Below are 21,222 nucleotides of genomic sequence, written 5' to 3'. Positions count from 1 at the left end.
ACATTCACTCTGCCACTGCTTTTAGTAATAAACTGCAGATCATCAAAATGTCTAACACAGAAAAAAGTGAGTAAATTATGGCAAACCTTTCTTATGGGAAGGCAGTGGGCTTCCAATTCCATTCTTCACACCTAGCTTAACTTCTTTCTTTTCAACAGAGTCTACTTCTAACAGAGACTAAAAATGTCAGACATTGCCTTTTTCTGTAACCTGATCTAAGTCAATGGAAACTGAGGGGAAATCTTCTGGAGGCTTTTGTTAAAAGTCTTCCTCATGGATAAAACAAATGAGAGACGAAATGGCCTTTTCTGCCTTTGAGATACAACTTTACAAAGATGTAAAACTGGAAGTTATAACAGCAGCTCTTGTGATCGAGAGGTGGAATGGCCTAAGGCAAAACAAACCAACTGAGGTCAAGGCAAAAAAAGTGTGTCTTTAATGACACCCCTGAACCCTGTGTTATGTCAAACAATTTCCTAGGTTACTTAGGCCAATTATATTTGGACACTGTTACCTCTGGCCAAAAGCATCCTAACTTGTATTAGCTATACAACAGAGTACGTTAGAACCACAAAAAGTTATGTTACAGAGGTATATTTATGAACAGTAGATGTGCAGTTAAAAAAAATTTACAAAACAGTACATTTCCATGTTTTTAAAAAAATCAAGTATGTCAATATGGATTCATTTGCCAAGAAAAAGGTCTGAAAAGATACTGAAGGTTTTAAGAGTAGTTATCTTTGAAAGATAGCATTTAAATGTTTCCTTTTGCTTATGTGCATTTTCTATTTTTTTCTAGTTAGCATGTATCACTTTAAGATCCCGCCATCCTTCCTATCAATTCAATGCAATTTAGGAAAGAAAGAGGTAAACATGTATTCCAGTGAGCTATCTTGAACCAGAAGTCTGCTTTTTTTTTTTTAATTGGAAAAGTTTCTGTTCTTCAAAAAAACTTTCGTGAAATAAAATTTGATACTAAACAAGCATTTATTTTTCAGTGAATATGGAAGATTACAAACAGTTTTCATTTCCTTTGTTACTCAGGGAATCATCATGACTTTGTACCATTTCGTATTGGAATTTCTTCTGTGAAGCAAAAACAGTCCCAAAATGAAGGATCTTCAGGTGTCATGGGAACAGCAGACGATATTAAATCATTAAAGTTGAGAATAGTAAATTGCCTCTGGGTTGGTTTGGAATCATCCTGAGATGGAACCTAAAAGAGAAAAGCAGATTACCTTATTGTTATATTGCATGTTAATCTTATGATCAATTTCATAATCATGAAAATAAGTAAGACCAACTTACATTTCAGTAGTATTAAATGACAACATAGTAGGATTCCTAGAACATTGTTTTTATTTCTTATGTTAGTGTTGCCAATACAACAAATCAAAAAAAATGAAATAGAAAACCTGATTCTTTAACTTTTTTATATAACAAAAACCTGTGGTATTTAACATGTAGATTTACTGGGCCCCACATCCAAAAAGTGTGATTTACTACATATAAGTTAGAAGGGATACCAAAATCTGTAATTTTAATGAGCAGTCAGGTTATTTTGATAGAGGTGAGTGAGAAAGTAAACTTTTGTGAAATACTACTCTAAAAGGTGGGTCTGATAAAACTGCCATAACTTTACAGAGATGTATACTTCTTTAGGAAATTATTTATTCAATATTAAATTTAAACTGTATCTTACTCTCTGAGATAGAGCCCTTGTTCACAATTGAACCCAGTGCAGACCCTCTTTAATATTCTACACATCTAGTATAAATAGTACTTGGGTTTTGTACAGCGCTTTAACAAGTCAAGGTCCAGTACTTATTTTATATGACTGGTCTCATAGCTATGTTGTGATACAGTTATCTCAATTTTATGGATGGGGAATCTGAGGCTCAGGAAGAGCAAACAATTCAAACAATTTGTCCAAGCTCAAAACATGGTTAAATGGTAGATGTGGGCCTGGAACCCAATTTTGTGAATTGTACGCTAGTCTTCCCAACATGCCACTGTTGCCTAAACAGGCTCTATCCAGGGAAATAAAAAGTAAGTACTGAATATGCAAATGTTTCAACAATTATAAAGCTCTATGAAAACAAAAGGTATTTTTGCAGGGAGTGTGAAGCTGAGATTTAAAAACAGAAGGACCAGTAATCTGGGTCAGAACATCTTCAGATAACAGGTGTCAATTTTCACATACCATCCCTTTTTAAGGAAGATAATCTATGGAGAACTCGTAATCCTTTGATTAATCTATCAAAGGTCTGGTGTGTTGCCTGAGCTACTTTTGTGGAAGTAACGATGCATATATATTAATCATGCTACATTCTTTCATGTTGATTTACTAAAAAAATGGAATGCATGTAGTTTTCATTAAAACATGTTTTCCTTAAATAAATACTTCTGCAGAATCACAATTATATGAAAACTAAGAGTCTTTGACCCTAAGTTCTTTCCCTACTTGCTTACCAGATAATAGGATAAGAACGTATAAAAATATTGTGGCTGAAGAATTGAAACTGATGTTATGCCACAATATGACACAAGGTCTCTTACATGTTTGACACTGTAACTTTGGGAATAATTCAGGATATTACTTTAAAAGGAGGAGTGGATTCAATTTGCAAGGTAATCCCATTACTCATCAACCTTCAACGTGGTACTCTTACATTCAACACAACCCCAATTCACCAAGAAATAAACTACTGTTAAGATGACTAAGATAACCTTGAATGTCTATTGGAAATATGAGTAGTATGATAGTACTACCATATTTTTTGTTGTTGTAATACTTCAGCATATATGAAGATGAAGAAGCGGGTAACATTTTTTTGAGACAGAGTTTCACTTGTTTCCCAGGCTGGAGTGCAATGGCGTGATCTTGGTGCACTGCAACCTCCACCTCCCAGGTTCAAGCGATTCTCCTGTCTCAGCCTCCTGAGTAGCTGAGATTACAGGCGCCCGCCACCACACCTGGCTAATTTTGTATTTTTAGTAGAGATGGGGTTTCTCCATGTTGGTCAGGCTGGTCTGGAACTCCTGACCTCAGGTGATCCACCTGCCTCGGCCTCCCAAGGTGCGCTGGGATTACAGGTGTGAGCCACCATGCCCGGCTGCTTTTTAAAAATGTTTCTACAAAATCCCTAGTGAACTTTATATTTGCTAATAAAGAGTACTACTATATCTATAATCTTAAAAAAAATCTCTCTAAACTGATATAAGGCAAATGACTATTTCCATCAATAAAGAGCAAACTTAACATTGATTCATGCAATTTAGAAAAAAGAGAAATCCTAAAATCTTACATCCTGATGTCTAGACCCATCGGGTTTCCTAAGAGCAACTGCAACAAAATGGTGCTCATCTATTTTGCTTTCCTGAAAGATAAAAGGTAAATAAATACAGATTATAAAATATGTAAACCTAGATGTAGTTTTGTTTACATTTTCTAAATCTCATTCTCTCTCTCTCTCTCTCTCTATATATATATATACATATATGTACACTCACACGTGTGCATATATATATTTCCCCACCTCCGCTAAACCACTTTAGAAGTTACATACGTGCTGGCCCTTTACTCTTAAGTACTTCAACATGTATTTCCTAGTAGGCACATTCTCTTACATAATCACAGCAGTTAATAACATCAGTAAGTTTAACATTGAAACAGTACTTTATTAGCTGTATTCCAAATTCTGTGAATTAATCCAATAACATCCTTTGTGGCATATCCCTCCTCCAGAACAGGAGCCCAGTAATGGGCAAGAAGGGACAAATATTGCATTCAATTGTCATGTCTTGTTAGCCTTTCTTTTGTTTTTTATGATATTAACGTTTTAAAGTACAGATTCCCCCAAATCTGCTTTTTATTAATAAAATATTGCTCATTTGGGGTTTGTTTGATATTTCTTAATGAGTGGATTTAGGTTATGCATTCTCAACCAGAATACTACATAGGTGACGTGCCCTATCTAGAGGTACTTGACAGCTATCTGTCCTTCAATGATGATGTTAGTATGTATAATAAAGTACAAGGTAAAAAAAAAAAAAAATCAAGTTGCAACATTGGTATGTAAGCATTTAGTTAACTATATACTATCACGTATGAAAAATCATGGTGGAAATTTATAGGTAAAACATAACCAATATGCAATTTTCTATTTTCCCCTATATATGAGACAAAGGGGAAGGGGGCTTTAAAATGTAATATATACTGAAGCAGTTACCAGAAAAAATTATAAACACTTAAAAGCTGAACAAACTTTTCACTGAAAAACCACTTTACTAAAGCATTCTTCCATAAAACGTCAGAAGAAACTACAATTAGAAATAGTACTTAGGGAGCTTTCATTTTTTATCTTCTTCTTCCTATCTTCATACCTTCAGGTACCCAAGTTAGCAAAAAGTGAAATTCAGTAAGGATAAATTTAAGATATGTTTAAAGAGGAAAAATATAAGACTAAGTATCAGAAGATTTACTATGTCAAAGTTATCACAAAGTAAGTCTCCTATGTAGCCCTGTTCTGTCTTCTCTTTAAACAAACAAGAAAAAAGTAACTGGAATGTACAAATTTAAAAATATCTAAAATAAGTTTTCAGAAATTTAGCATATAAGATATAGTTCTTATATGTATTGAATATTTCAGTAAATAAGAATCATGCTTAATGTATAATGAGAGGTGTATGTACACTAACAATTGATAGTTGGACACTAAAGAATGTTAACTAATGGATATACTGTTTTGAATCTTTCATTTTTTAAATTTTTTGTAGAGGCAGTGTCTCGGCCTCCCAAAGTGTTGGGATGACAAGCATGAGCCACCACATCTAGTCCTTAGCAGTTATTGACTCAGCTCTCTTTTTCAAAATGCTTTCTGTCCTTGGATACCAACGCTACTCTCTTATACCATTTTTGTCATTCTTTATCAGTCTCCTCCACAAATTCACCTTTGAATATTAGTATAGATGCTCCTCGACTCACGATGATGTTATATCCCAATAAACCCACTGTAAGAAAATATGGTTACATGGAAAATGCACTTAATACATCTAACCTACCAAACACCACAGCATAGCATAGCCTACCTTAAATGTGCTCAGAATACTAACATCAGCCTACAGTGGGCGAAATCATCTAACACAAAGCCTCATTTATAATAAAATGCTGAATAGCTCATGTAATTTATTAAATACTGTACTGAAAATGAAAAAAGGAATGGTTCCATGGGTTCTGCAAATATGAATTCTACTGAATGCATTATCACTTTCATACTGTCATAAAGTCAAAAAAAGTCGAACCATCATAAATTGGAGACCATATATATTCTCAGGGCTCTATTCTAGGCCTTACTTCTAACTTCATGTGGTTTCAATTTCCACTTCTCTCTTCATAGATTCAATATATAGCTGCTCCTTAGGTAATCTCACAGTTCCAACTTCAAATCCATCGTTTCAACTACCATTGACATAATGGTTATACTTATAATCATTATGATTATAATTTTTTTCCTCTAGCCCAGCCCTCCATTCCATTCACCTATCTGACATCTTCACTTAGATGTTTGGTATCTCAAACTTAACATCTCATTTATTTTCTAGTATTCAGTATCTCAACAGACGATCTTGTAAGTCAGAGAACTACTCTACAGCCCATTTGCTGGACACAAGCAGGACCAATCACAGTATAATGACTGGTCTGGAGATAAACAACTAGCCCCAAGCTAGGCCAGGGAGTCCCTTCTCTAGGATTTTTGGGCTTGGAACAGAAAGTGAGTTTACCAGTTTGTTTAGGTTTTTAAACTGTAAATTGTTTGTAAACTGTTACATGCAACAGTATATTACATGCAAGAGCCATGTTTTCTGTCATGCAGACCAGAGAGGCTGAGAAAGCTGGTGTACAGAATGAGAAACACGGGTGGGAGAAAACTGAAGCCAAAATGTAGAGAAAGGCAAAAGTAGGAGACAAAAAGAGCTCTGAATATTTCATCACCTAATTCTAGCTAATAAGGGGGATAGTTACTGAATCACTCTAGTAACCTATAATACTGTTTTGGGGGGTTTTTTGGCTTAGTGTGTGTTGGTTTCTCTCACTAGCAACCAGGAACTGCCAGTGACAGAAACAAAATACAGTGAGACCAAAATATTTAACTTGATCAATATCTTGCAGGATATACCAGCCTGATCTGGAATCTGTCTTAAATACCATCATTACAGCCCAGCCAAAGTGGCTGCGTTTGGCTGTTCATACATGTAAAGCTCCTTGTCAGAGCCTCTTTTCCTTTCCCATTCTGAACTCACAATGACTCATCTTTCAACATCTTTCAAGTATTAGTATAAATGTTACATGCTGTCATAGTAGCCCTGATTTCACTTTCAGAGCAGCAGGACTGGATTCAGTTGCGTCCAAATTCAGTGACTAGCCCACCCAAATTAATCACACATACATGCATAAAAAATATAAATTCTTCATTTTAACAATTCTAATAAATTTCTTACCTCAAATGCCCATTCTTTTTCTTCCTCTCCATCCAGGAATAAACGTGTTTCTTTATAAACTTGGCCTATATCCAAGTTTAATGGAGACAGATCAAATTCAAGCCGCTGCAATTCAAATCCTAGTCCAACACCAATGGCTTTTATGAAGCTTTCTTTAAGTGCCTAAGATACAGAAAGACATTTTCTCTTAGAATTTAGTGGACAAAAATTCTTCATAGAATCTACAGGCCCAAAAGATAAGGAGTTTCAACGCTATACTACATTACGGCTATACAGCTATAAGCTTTTTTAAAAAAAACCCTTACAGCATGAAAACAAACCATCCATATGATCTTAGGGCAAATCATTTAAGCTCTCTGTGTCTCTGTATCCCCTCGTATGTAACCTGCGATGATGATAACAATACCTTCCTCATAGGGATGTTATGTACATTAAATTAACTAACTTAGAGCTTGAAGTAATGTCTTCTGGCATGTAGTATATATTATCAGTGTTTGTTATATAAGATCTCATGTGTTCCTTTACGACAGAAAACATTATTTATAAATGGTAATGTTTCGTTTTAGCTTTAAGTAAGTACTTTCTAACTGAGCATTATATATAGGTTAAATTTTCTTAAAATGAAACGTCATTATAATGTAATACTGTATGCCTAAAAACCATAAAATTCTCAAGCAATCACCCATTTACTTCAAGCACTGTTTGGACACTACTGGGTAACCAAGGACTCTGATTTTAAGCGAAGATAATGGAATCATTACAGAATTTTGCTTTCAAAATTAGAAAGAATTATACCCAGTTCCTATAAAACATATCCAGCTGAGTCCATTCATCCTTAAAGCTTCTGATTGTTTCCCATTCTTTGTTGGTGAACTTTCTTTTCATAATATGAAAGAATTCTGGAATTGAACCACGACCTGCCAATTAAGGAAATAAAAAATTAAATAGCAGTTCTATTAACAAATAAAAAGTTGCTCTATTACTAAAACTGTTCAAGACAGCACCCCCCAAAGATCTAAAGGGCAACCATACTTTTGAATACATTTAAAATAATCCTAAACAAAATCTCAGCAAGTCAAAGCAAGTTGAAAATTAAAAGAGTAAACACACTATGACAAGCAGTGGTTAGCCCAGAAATATAAGAGTAGTTTAACAGGAATTGGCGATATTCTGTAAATTATTAATTACGCAGGAAAACCATATGGTTGTATCAATATATGCCCCAAAAAGTTTTGATAAAATTTAGCAGCCAAAGCTGTTATAAATTTTAAGTAGCAGGAAATTTCTTATATAAAAGGATACTTATCAGAAGTGCAATCAAAATGTAAAGTAGAGCCTATTATTCTAAAGTTTTATTTTGTTATGTAACAGAAAAAAGGGAATAATTCTTTTATTATAATTTTTGGAAAATTAGCAGAAAGATGAAAACTGTTCTTTTATTCTACGTTATTGCCACGGCTAAAATATTAATACTTACCTTCTTCAAAATGTTTTCCAACTTGTTTTCTAATATGATTTCTTCAAATAAAAAGATTTTCATTACTCTTTCGTGGTTGCAGTTGCAAAATAAGCTCATTTTAAAAAACTTGAAACATATCTTTGGTGCCACTATTTCATAGGTAACAAAATATTACATAGCATTCTAAAAATAAATGACAAAAGATACAACTCAAAGGATCTGATTCCCAGAACCAAGGGATAAGATACATGTTAAAATTCATGGTAGGCCTCTGGTACTGAATTTTCCAAAACATTAAAATTATGTGTTTGTGTGTCTTTACTACCAAGTACAAACTTTCTACCATCATTCATTTTATATAAATATGTATAATATGTATAAATATTTACACAAATGTATTCAACTAATATTAAAAATAAATTGATCACTGTTCTTGCCTTTTATACTTACAGCCTAATGGGCCTATCAGAGAGCCTGTTCCAAGGTAGGTGAACCACAAACATTTACTAAGTGTATACATGAATGTTAACTATTATATGGTAAATTACTTCCTAAATATTCTTCTGCCCTGTATCCTTAGTTCATTATTACATTATTTTCCAGAAAATCTTTTGAAGGTAATCCCTTTGTGGATTCTGTTAATATGGGCTTACTCCAATTCCCACTTCTAAAATAACCAACTCCAAAATTTGACATTCTCGAAGGATTAACACAATTCTTCTGATAGCTGATACCACACTCTCTATGGGCATTTCTTATGTAAATAAATATGTGGAGAAAAAAGATGTTGAAGATGTTGAATGTCCCCTTCTTAATACTTCACTGGCATTTAATCATTAATTCTCTCTACGAGAATTCAACAATTAGAACTCCATTATGATCACTCACTAAAAGCATAAAGTGCTAGGTACCATGAACCGCATGATGAGCAAAACAGACATGGTCCTTATCTTCATAGAGAGTTTACAGTTTCTCCTGCAGTAACCAAATACCTTCCCCACATTCATCTCAAGGGTAGAATATATTAAAAATCGGTTCTGTCATGAAATATTTATGATTCTCCCAGTACCCCGCTTCAAGAGTCAAAACAGTCTCCTCTTAGTTCATCAGGAAGTATTTCTGCCAATCCTGTTGCTGATATGTGGTACTATGGATCAAAATAAGGATCCTCATTCATTTTCAGGCACTGAAATATTAAATTGTGATCTTAGTTCAATGGCAAGAAATTCTTACCCCTTTTGGGGCCATGGATCCCTTTGTTGTCTGGTGTTTACTCCTCAACACCTTCCTGAGACTAACATTAATAGAAGCCCCTCAATAAAAACTGTTTTGTTCAATGCATTAATAGTACATACTGGCTTGATAACTAACATCTTAAAGAACACCTTAAAGAAAGTAAAGACAGAAAGCTTCTGAAGTAACTAAAGTAAATCTGGAAATTTTAAACATTGGGAACACTGTATCTACAAAAATCATAAACTGTTTCTTGTTGAATGGATTTTGGCACAAACAGCATATGTAACAATAATGGGAGGAATAAACTATCTTTGGTTTGGAAGCCTGCATTATATATTTTGAGTGAAACTGTAGTTTTAACAGATTAATGTCCAAAAAATCTGCATTTAAAAAGATATGCATTTTGTCATCTATAGTGTCATTTTGCTTGCTGCTTTCTTCAAATTTTATTTTTATAACCTCCAAGAAGTCTTCTGATTTTTAACTAAATAAGATGGGGCAATCAAGGAAAAAAATTTAAATAAGCATGCTATTAAAAAACTGATTAACATAAAAGGCAATCAATCTGGCACAATCACTAGAAAGCAATCACATAACTCATTATGTACAGCCAAAAAATACTCGATATGAGTGCATTTTCATATACTTTAGAGCATCTTATTTAGTCCACAAAATAAAAAATTTGACAGCAATAATTGGAAAAGGTGACTTCGTAACTATTTGGCCAAAGCACAGCAGCGCCACACTGTGGCATTATGGTGGATATACAGTGGGCAAATATTCTGTTAAGTATTAGTTTACCTAAGAAAGTGGAATAAAGAAAAATCGGTAGGAAGAACAGTGAATTTGTCCCTTAAACTATTTGAAGACAGCATAATTACTGGACATACATGTTGGCAAGTTCTAATAATACCATTACATACACAGAGAATCATCAGTCAAATTTAGAAAAACCTGATCTTCCGTCTTATAGCTTGATCATTAGGGAGAGCAGTGTTAGATATTGTATTCTGCAATGATTAACTAATCAAGACCACACAGCAATTAATGTTTTATTTTAAACACAGTAGTAACATACAACAAAATCATTTAGATCCAATGCCTTGAGCAACTATTTCAGGCCTATGAAAAAAAAATCCAGAACCTCAGGGCCTACCTACATTAATCCCTCTCCAAAACAAGGTCACCAATATGTATATACAAATATATATATATATAACAGTACCTCAGCCTTTAGGAAAATGGGCTGGTCATTTTTGAGGGAAATGCAAGGGAGTTAAGCAATGCCCATCCATGTGCTTGCTTCAAAGTACCAACATTTAACCTTAAATAATAAATCATATTAGAAATTCTAATAGTTTCACTTTCTAAGTACTGAATTGTATATAACAGAATTATATATAATTTAGCTTCCATGAGAAGCGACAAGTCTTCTAAGATATGAGTTAGTATATACACCGTAATGCTTGACTTATCAGCTCATTTGTCCAGGAACTTATCCAGACATAAACCTAAAATAACACAAAAATATCTGAGCTGCCAATAAAGGTTTCACAAACTACATGCACAAAGCCTCTTGCATGTTACTATCAAAGGATGTATTTAAGCCCTCAATTTGTGGAGTACAGCAGAAAAAGCACTAGATTGAAATAATGTCAACCTAGGTTTGAGACTCACCATTTAGGCAGTCCTAAACTTCAGTTGCTCTTACATTGTTTACCAACACATATAGGTATTAACACACAGACGCAAGAAACAGGCTGATAGAGCTAGAACTACTGGGCTGTGAATGTTATCCTTTCAGGAAGAACTCCAGAGAATGAAGAGGACCAAGAGGACACAGCATGAAGCCTTTTATTTTCAGGCTTTGAAACCTAACCAATTTACTCTGTTTGAGAACCATGACCCCTTTTTACTTCAAACTTCTTTTTGGAATGGGAATGTCTATCTTACGCCTCTCCTACCATTGAATTTTAGAAGACTTGTTTTCTGCTTTCACAAATCCACAGATGGAGAGGAATTTTGCCCCAAGAAGGATCATACTCCAGTTTCACACATAGCTGATTTAGATGATTGAGATGAGATTTGCCACTTTTTGGGTTGATGATATTAACACTTACATGAGATTTAGAGTTAATGCTGGAATGGGCTGAGAATTACTGATGCTGGGATGGGGTGAATTTACTTTGTATGTTAGATGGATATAAATTTTGCAGGGGGCCAGAGAATGGACTCTACTGGGTTGAAGGGAGTCTCCTGAAATTCATGTCCACCCAGAACCTTAGAATGTGACCTTATTTGGAAACAGAGTCTTTATAGATGTAATCAAGTTAAGATCAGGTCATACCTAATTAAAGTGAGCCCTGAATCCAATGCCTGGTTTCCTTACAAGGAGAGACAGACACACAGAGAGGAGACAGAAAAGGTCATTTGAAGGTGAAGGCAAAAAAATTGGAGTGATGCAAATGCAAGCCAAGGACTGCTAGGAATGAGCAGAAACTAGGAAGAAGCAAGGAAGGATTCTTTCTTGGAACCTTCAGAGACCATGGCCCTGCTGACACCTTAACTTCCAGCCTTCCAGAACTTATAGAAGAGCTGTCACTTTAAGACACCATGTTTGAGATACTTTGTAGGGGCACCCTGAAGAAACTAATACACACATGGATACAATTTAAATTATATATAAGCACACATTCGTGTACACTTAGGAGCTTTAATTTCATGTCCCTGGAGTCAAATGTTCAAATGCTGGTCCATCACTTCTTAGCTACAGATTGAGTATCCCTAATCTGAAAATTTAAAATCCAAAATGCTATAAAACTCAAAGCTTTTTGGGCATCAAAATTATACTCGAAGGAAAAACTCAGTGGAGCACTGTGGATTTCCCACTAGGGATACTCAATCTGTAGGTTATTTACTTAACATTTACTTAACATCTCTATGGCTGTTTCTCAAACTGTAAAATAGGGACAAAGAATTGGGCCGATTAAGAATAAACATGTAAAATGCCTGGAAATATCAAGTACTTAATAAATATTAGCTCTGAGGTTGTTGTGAAAGTCATTGTTAAATGTGTATCTTCTTTTGTCAAGTGTTTTTATAAAGTCCTTCCTATATTCATCAAGTAAGGCTTAAGTGGTTTTCCCATCGATATTTAGAGGGGCATTTCATATCTGAACAACATTAACCTTTGTCTGTCAAATCTGCCACCAATATATTCTCTGGTTTGTGAAAGATGATTTAATATGAAATCATATCTGTTGACTTTGTGGTTTCTTTTTATCATTTTAAGCTTCAAAAGCCATCTTTCAGAAGTTTGCTGAAATATACAATTACATTGTGTTCTAGTAAGTGTTAATAAAACTGGCCAGGCGCGGTGGCTCACGCCTGTAATCCCAGCACTTTGGGAGGCCGAGGAGGGTGGCTCATGAGGTCAGGAGATTGAGATCACCCTGGCTAACATGGTGAAACCCCGTCTCTACTAAAAATACAAAAAATTAGCTGGGCATCGTGGCGGGCGCCTGTAGTCCCAGTTACTCTGGAGGCTGAGGCAGGAGAATGGCGTGAACCTGGGAGGCAGAGCTTGCAGTGAGCCAAGATCACGCCAGTGCACTCCAGCCTGGGCAACAGAGCAAGACTCCATCTCAACAACAACAACAAAAAAAACCCAAAAGTGTTAATAAAACTTTAATTTTGTTATAGTGTGAGGCAATGATTTTCTGATATCACTCATAAAAAACTGTAAATGGGCTACAATTTTTCTTTTTGTTAGTTCTGTAAATTACATCCAATACAGAGTTTCCCAAACATTAATATGCCTAACAATCAGCTGGGAATATTGTTTAAATATAGAAACCCAGCCAGGTGCGATGGCTCACGCCTGTAATCCCAACACTTTGGGAGGCCAAGGCGGGCAGCTCACCTGAGGTCAGGAGTTCAAGACCAGCCTGGCCAACGTGGTGAAACCCCGTCTCCACTAAAAATACCAGGTGGTGGGTGCCTGGAATCTCAGCTACTCTGGAGGCTGAGGCAAAAGAATCGCTTGAACCCAGGAGGCAGAGGTTGCAGTGAGCTGAGATCACGCCACTGCACTCCAGCCTGGGCAGCAAGGAGTGAAGCTCTGTCTCAAAAACAAAAACAAAAAAAGAAACCCTGTTGTACTCCCAGAAATTCTGGCTCTCATAGGTCTGCAGTGGTTTCAAGGGATCTGTATTTTTAATGAACACCCTAGCTGATTTTGACACCCTGACCAAAATTTAAAAATACCATTCTATGGTCCTATTACTATTATAGAAAAGAAATCTAGGACTAAACGGACTCTAGTTTCTTTTAAGATAAATTATTTTATTATTTGGATACTAGCAGGACTGTTCCATTTTCCACAAAATTTAATTCTGATATTCTATATATGATTTCTTCTTTCTATTGTAGTACTATATATAATTTAACCCATGTTTTAAGTATACAGTTCAGTGGTATACAGTATACTCATGTTGTTGTACAATCATCACCACTACAAGTCTCCAGAATTTTTTATTCTCTTTTAAACTGGAACTAAATCTGTCTAATCCCAAATCTTGTTTCTTATCCATTTAATCTGCATCTTCTTCAATAATATACATTTTCATAAACCAAATCTCTATGTTCAGTCCTCTTTATCTCCTTATTCATTCCCTTTCATTTTGGAAGTGTTTCTCAGATTTATCCTATATATCATCAATTCAATTTTCTGTAAAAGCTAGGGTATTTACAGGTTTCTATACGGATTCTTTCATTACTGACGTTTGAGGGAAAGGAGGATTAAGGATTTTGCAGGGGACACAGTTGTATGTTTTTAACTTGAATTTAGTAATAAGGACAATTTTCTCTTAAAATTAAAATTTAAAACGTTCATGGAGAATTTTTATCTCAGAGAAAAACATTTCTTCTAAGTCCTTTAGCTTTTGAAATTTTCTCATAACTTTATTAAGTTTTAAAAAATTATTTTACATAATTGGCTTGTTTTTAAAGGGACTAAGAAGCATTTGTTTAAAAAAAAAAAAAAAAGATTCTGGCAGGGTGTGCGGTGGCTCACGCCTTTAATCCCAGCACTTCGCGAGGCTGAGGCGGGCGGACCACGAGGTCAGGAGATCGAGACCATCCTGGCTAACGTGGTGAAACTCCATCTCTACTAAAAATACAAAAAATTAGCTGGGTGTGGTGGCGGGCACCTGTAGTTCCAGCTGCTCAGGAGGCTGAGGCAGGAGAATGGCATGAACCCGGGAGGCGGAGCTTGCAGTGATCCGAGCACCACTGTACTCCAGCCTGGGCGACAGAGCCAGACTCCGTCTCAAAAAAAAAAAAAAGATTCTGCTACATATATTTTTCTATGATGTGATATTGGCCAGGCACAGCAGCTCACGCCTGTAATCCTAGCACTTGGGAGGCTGAGACAGGCAGATCACTTGAGCCCAGGAGTTCCAGACCAGCCTAGGCAACATGGAGAAACCCTATATCTATTATAATATTAACTATATATATATATATATTCTAAGTCCCTTCAGGTTCATATAGACCAAACTAATTTTTTTATTACAGCTAATAATTATCTGTAGAATGCATCCACCATTAATTTATTTAACCAATTTCTATTAGTAGCATTCAGGTTTTGTTGTTATTCATAAATATTTTGGATAGAGTACTATAAACAAGATCGCTAAATCAAAGACTATGTGTATTTTCAATTTTAACATTATTTTCCAAAAAGCCTGTAGCAATTTCTAGTGCTTCCATCTGTATGATTGTTCTTTTCCGACATTTTCACAAGCTCCAAGTGTTTTTTTCCAATTTTCTGCAAATCTGATGGGCATCTCATTGTTACTTTAATTTCCATTACTCTAATCATTAAGGTAACAGCTTACTGACTACTTGAATTTGTTCTTCTGTAAGGTGACTATTAATATTTTCTAGTCATTTCATAGAAGCTCTTTATATATTATGGATATTGACACTTTAACAATTTGTTATAAGAATTTTCCTTATTCTATTACTTATCTTTTGTATTTGGTTATATTTTTGGAATATAATTTTTTAAAATTTAAATATCTATACTTTGATAAATTCTGAACTCTGTCTCATTTGAAAAGAATTCATAAAAAGATTTACTGCAACTCAACATCATAGTCAACTATATTTTGTCCTAAAATTTTAATTTTTTTTACTTTTAAACTTCTAATTCCTCCAAATTGGTGTATATAGTATGTTTTACATCCACCTGACCAATTCTACCAGCACCATTTAATAAATAATCTTTTATCCACTGAACTGAAATATGTATATATCCTGGGCTCTAAGATTAACTCTTCCAGTTGTCTATTCTTTCACTAGTACCATACTCTTTTTAGTTTACAATGCCTAACACAAGTTTTTGAAACTGGTAAGGCAAGACCCTTATTATATTTTTCATATTCCTAGTCATTAGTTCTTCCATAACAACGTTAAATGTATGTAACCCAGTTTCACAGAATTTTTCATATTTTGGTATCTGCAAATTCTTTTAATAGGAAGCAATAAAATCTCATACTGAGAGGCCATATACTGTAGACAGCAGTGGTTAAATATATTAACTCTTACTTTTTAGCTAAGTCAACTTGGACAATGTCTTAACCTTTTATATAAAATAACAGTAGTACTTACGCACTAGTCTTACGAAGATGAAATAATACCTGTTAGGCATCTAACATAGTGTCACACACTTGTAGGAATTGCTCAATAAATACTAGTTACACAATCAAATCCTACTGACAAAGGAAAAAGACTGACCTGTAACTGGGAAGGGGGAAAACTCCTTGAGGGTGGAGACTTGGTTTTCCAGTAAGGAATTCAGAGTACAAAGTGATGTGTGACTTTCTAAAACTACTTACAGGTTTTAAATCCCAAGTGCATTTAAAAAAAAAAAAAAAATCCAGCAAAGTTTATTTTAAAAATGTAAAGACGAACATGTAAAACCATAGGGGGAAAATTCTGGTCCTTTCCCAAATTTCAATCATGATTTTTATGTATTTTGTCTATTTTATTCTGCCTTACTTTGTAAATATGGTCACAAAACTAAACAATTCAAAAGTTACACTTTATGCTTATCACTTCAAACACCTTTAATGGTAGAAAAAATTAGAAAACAAAGGGAAAACCAACCAAAATTTTCCAAATGAGGGTAGTAAATTAAGATGAAGACCAGGAAAACACCATTCTTCCTAAGAGTAAGAATGTACTGTCCTGGCATATAGAGGCTATATACCAGGTACATTCTCTCCTGCGCGGCCACAGCAACAGTTGGGAGAATAGGTAGAGGGAGGGAAATGAGCTGCACTCAGTAGAAATGGTTAATGCACCATGAAAGAAAAAGACTCTCTAAGTTCCTATAGGATTCTGACCTATAGAACAAGACAGAGTAATGGAATTGACTCTTTCAATGCACTAATGATAACCTCCAAAAGCCAACTCCGTCTTTAGAGTTGACAATCTAGTAACAATGCCTAGTATAAAACACAGTACTTTTCTTGCTGCTATGCTAAGTTTTGCCTAGCATCATTTAGCAAGACTCTTAGGAAAAATCCCTTGCTCAATCTCCTCACTTACTACAATAAGTAGAGCAATTCAAAGAATCCCCAATGAAGCAAATCAGTGTCTACTTCCCATCCTCATTAAGAAATCATGCTGTGTCCATTCACGCTTCAGAAATCAGTGGCATGGTAACAACACTAGTGACAATTGGAAAATCTCTCTTCCTTTCTGTGTTACTGGACATAGCAATAGCTTTTTCACAACAAAATAAAGAAAAGGCCTAGACATTGTGATTAGTCAAATAAGATCAACTAAAAAAAAGCTGGTGGGGGGAGGTCTAATAACATAATTAACAGGAAAACTAAATCTTAAATTTTTGCTCAATTGTCTTTCCATCATTTATTAAAAGCTTCATTATTAATTACTTGTTTATCCAGCATTGACCATAGCCAACACTGCCCATCAAGTTAACTGGTAATAAAATTTGTTTCTCAGAGGTATCATTTCCAAGCAGATACCAACCCACTGGGCCAATTATTGCCAGGTAGTTGTGCTGACTGCATTCTAAAAAAAATGGCCTTTCCATTTCTGATTTTAGAAAAAGTTCCTGTAATGACAGCAGAAAGCTATAAGAATATATGGGCTAATTCCCATGCTAAGAATCCTCTATAGCAGCAATTTTTCTAGAGTAAGCCACCTATGTCCCTGTTGAATATCAGATCCTTTCCTAAGAAAAATGCACATGTGCACATCATACAAAATGTAGCATGTAATTTCAGGAGGTTAAACAAAATTCCTTGAACCTTATCCAGGGAATCAGATCAACAATCTGTTATAAGGTTTCCAAAATCACTAGTAGGGCCTTGTTCTGAGCAAACCTGAGAATACAGTTGTACTGGAAAGGTTTATGAGCAGGTAAGAGAAAGAGTAGCTAGTAGGAAAATGCAAGGTAAGGACAAAAAGGGAAAGGGAGAAGAGATTCACAGCCACACTGAAGCCTATACTCTAACAGCACAGTGTTTATTCATTCATTTGACAAATATTTTACTATTATATACTAGGCAAGGTACTAAGAGGTGTGATAGTGATCAAACTCTGATGTAGCTAACATGGTTCTTGCTCTCACACAGCTTTTGAGTATCAGGAAAAGATAATCATTCTGATGAATAATCAACTGAGATACATTACTGGAATAAGGAAAATATATTTTATGAGAGCCTACAACAAAAGAACCTAGCTTAGATAGAAGGCTCACAAAGCTTCCCTAAAGTAAGGTTAAGGTGAAATCTAACAAGTAAATAGGAGTTCTTTATGCAGAAATGGGAGTGAGAGATAAAATTAATACAAGCCTTACAGACTGAGAGAGCCACATATTCAAACCACATACGGTGCAGGCAGTATGGAGATTAGACAGTTTTACTATGAAATTAGGAAGATGTGGGTTTTTATTAATAGCTTTCTTCTTAGCCTGTTACTTATCTTCTGTAAAAATAGCAGTATATGCATCATAGGGTAGTTGAGAGAATTAAATCACAGAATATGTCTAAAGCACTATGTAAAATGCCATGGCACATGGTTAAGTGTTCACTAAATGTTAGTGATGATGACAAATAAAAAGTAGGTAAGAGAACCTGTATTTAGTATGTATTAAATTAAATTGCCTGGGTACACATTCAACTTCACCACAAATGTTAGTGGTCCTTAAAGCCACCAGTAACAAATTTCTAAGGCAATATATAAGCAACTTAAATATTTTAATAATGCTTGCTCCTCATTTTTACTTACATAAATGGGCTAAAAAGAGCTGTATTTAGATACAGAAAAAAGAGTCGCCCATTGGTATCCACTGGGGACTGGTTCCAGGACCCTCCTCAGATACCAAAATCTGCGCATGCGGCCCTGTGGAACCTGCATACATGAACTCAGCCCTCCATATCCTCAGGTTTCATATCCTGCAAATACTGAATCGTGATAGCGTTTGATTGTGGATGCAGAATCTATGGGGACAGAGGGCCAACTATTGAAAAAAATTCACGAGTAGACCCATGCAGTTCAAACTTGTGTTGTTCATGGGTCAACTGTGTATGTTATCTCTACAAAAGGACTACAATGTTCTTTACTATTGAGATTCTTTTTTTAAAAACAAACAAGAATTTCACTTAATATTTCACTTTACCTCTAGGCAAAGTTATGGATCCCCAGTAATGGATAATCTATTATTTACGTGAAAGTCTGTAAATATTCATGGAAATATACCCTTTTCAGATTTATGCTCTCCATTACCTTTGTGTACTGAGCACATTTTCCCTAAACTTAAATATGTCTAATACATCTCCTGGCCTCAGATTACTCAATAGTAATAGAGCTGAGGCATCGAGACACTTAACAGCCATACTAGAAAAATGCAATGTTACCTGGAAAACTAGTCTTCATTATATCAATTCCAACTTGCAGCTCAGGTTCAGCAGCAAGCACTGCATAGTCTCCTTGATGAGAGATGTTAAAGTTGAAATTCGGGTAAGGATTCGATGAGTCCTTTGCAAGAACTGGTTTTCCTTTTGCAGTTCTTTGCAAACGAATATGATTCCAAGGGATATTCAATTTCTCTGCAACTAATTTCCTTATCATCAGACGACCAGCCTGTTAAGTACATAAAACATTTGTATGTATTGATGTCTACTAAAGATACAAGCACACTGTGTGTAAGAGTATTTTGGTTTCTAAAATTTTCATTTTTAAAACTTTTCAAAATACCTAAGTATTAAACACACGTTAAGACTTAAGCAATGCTTAAGTAGATAAAAAATTAAAGTCCACCTTAGCAATTCCCTCTCCTTTGCTAGTGACCAAAGTTAACAGCTGGCATCCTGTCAGTCTTTTCTGTATTTAAATATATGTGCATTTACATGTTTTTGATAACTCTACATATAAACACAAACATGAGATTATACTTATGTAGTACTCTACCACATATAAGCTGTAAGTTTATAAGTATTGGGAATTCTTTTATGTCTGTACACATCCGTCTGGTCCATGCAGTTTTAACTGTAGCATATTTCATAATATTATTTCCCCGTTATTGGACATTCTAGGCTGGCTCTAGACTTGCTGTCATAAACAACTCTGCAGTGAGCAGCCCTACTGTACCTACATCTGTGCATATGTATTTCTAGATCCCATATATTGATCACCCAGCTTCAACAATTAGCAAGGCATGACCTATCTTGTTCTGCTCTCTCCAATTATTATTTTTAAAATAATTACTACAAACACACACACAAAAAAACAAGAATATAAGATGACAAAGCATATATTTTTAAAAATATCTTTCAGGTTTTTTTCTTCTTCAATTCTAACACTGACTTTTAAAAACTGCAGGCTTTTAAAAGTAGCTTATTTCATAATTCCTTACAAATTATAAGTGTAAAAAATTTTCACCAATATGCCTTGAAAATTACCAACTCGTCTACATTTCAAACAGAAAGGTGTTTCAATGTGGGACATTTTTAAGAAAGGACTGTCTTTTAAATGATGGTAATTCACGGTTGTTTCAAATTGCACCATATTGTAAAGATTACTTGTTTTGAAATCCAGTTTTCCATTTGTTGCTTCAAAATACATAGCTAAAATAAATAAATCTACGTAAAATACTGTTTCCCATGGCATCTAGTGAGGAAGGTATCCTCTCCGGCTTCAGTTTCATTGGCTTCAATTCCGGGGAGCGCAGGCTACAAACTAAATCACACTGTCAATAATTTCTAGGGCCTACCACGTGCAAGGAGTCCTTGGAGAATGGTGGGATATTTAACAAGCAGAATAAGCATGGGCTATGAACCCACGCAAACAAGAAAAATAACATTTAAAGATAAAGACATAAAAACATTAATTACAGAAAAACACAATTTTGTCGGCCTTTCCTACACTTATTTCATGGTTTAGGAGGGTCTCCATTTGAAATAACAAGGGGAAAGAGAGAATGTTTACAGCCATCGCGGCCTCCAAGGCGGTTACAAAGGCCGTGGAAACCAGGCCGTGCGTCGCCCGCAACTCCGCAGCGCCGGCTGCTGTCGCCTGGGCCGGCCACAGGCTCCACAGCGAGAGGGCCGCCGCCAGCGCGGGAGTGTCGGGTCTCCACAGCCCGGCCCGCCTCCCCCAACATCTGCTTCCTAGGCTCTAAATACCAAAAAAGACCTGTAGTACCATGGCTGCCTTAGCGTCCCGGGCAAAGACGAACTGGCCAATGCGCTCCTTCTCCTCGGGCTGAATCGATCGCACTGCCAGCAGCCATTCGGCTCGGCTCGGCAGCCAAGTGCCGCAGGAAAAGGCCCAGCGCACGCCCTCCATGGATGGCACCAAGCAGAACCGTTTGGCAGGGAAAACCATCCACTGAAAGCGGACCTCGCCGCTATCTCGGGCCCGATGGCGCGGACGCAAACGTGTCCCCACCCCCTTCTTCCCGGCGTCCGTGCGCAGGGGGCGGGACG

General features: G+C 35.7%; 1 protein-coding gene across 2 annotated transcripts; it reads right to left on the bottom strand.

Annotated features, from left to right (window-relative positions):
• Nucleotides 1-262: 262 nt before the first annotated feature.
• Nucleotides 263-21,121, bottom strand: AASDHPPT (aminoadipate-semialdehyde dehydrogenase-phosphopantetheinyl transferase). 2 transcript variants are annotated; one of them, XM_032167288.2, is made up of 6 exons: nt 20,939-21,121; nt 19,153-19,378; nt 7,297-7,418; nt 6,502-6,663; nt 3,309-3,380; nt 263-1,216 (listed from the first exon to the last, which is right to left on the bottom strand). In XM_032167288.2, exons 1-6 carry the CDS (start codon nt 21,119-21,121, stop codon nt 1,052-1,054), a joined length of 930 nt encoding a protein of 309 aa, XP_032023179.1. In that variant the 3' UTR covers nt 263-1,051. The 2 variants fall into 2 exon arrangements, with proteins under 2 accessions (XP_032023179.1, XP_058302350.1); XM_058446367.1 differs by lacking the exon at nt 3,309-3,380.
• Nucleotides 21,122-21,222: the final 101 nt, after the last annotated feature.

The sequence above is a fragment of the Hylobates moloch genome, unplaced genomic scaffold (assembly GCF_009828535.3).
Source record: "Hylobates moloch isolate HMO894 unplaced genomic scaffold, HMol_V3 SCAFFOLD_11, whole genome shotgun sequence".
NCBI classification, from domain to species: Eukaryota; Metazoa; Chordata; class Mammalia; order Primates; family Hylobatidae; genus Hylobates; species Hylobates moloch.
This window is presented reverse-complemented; position numbering and strand designations above follow the sequence as displayed.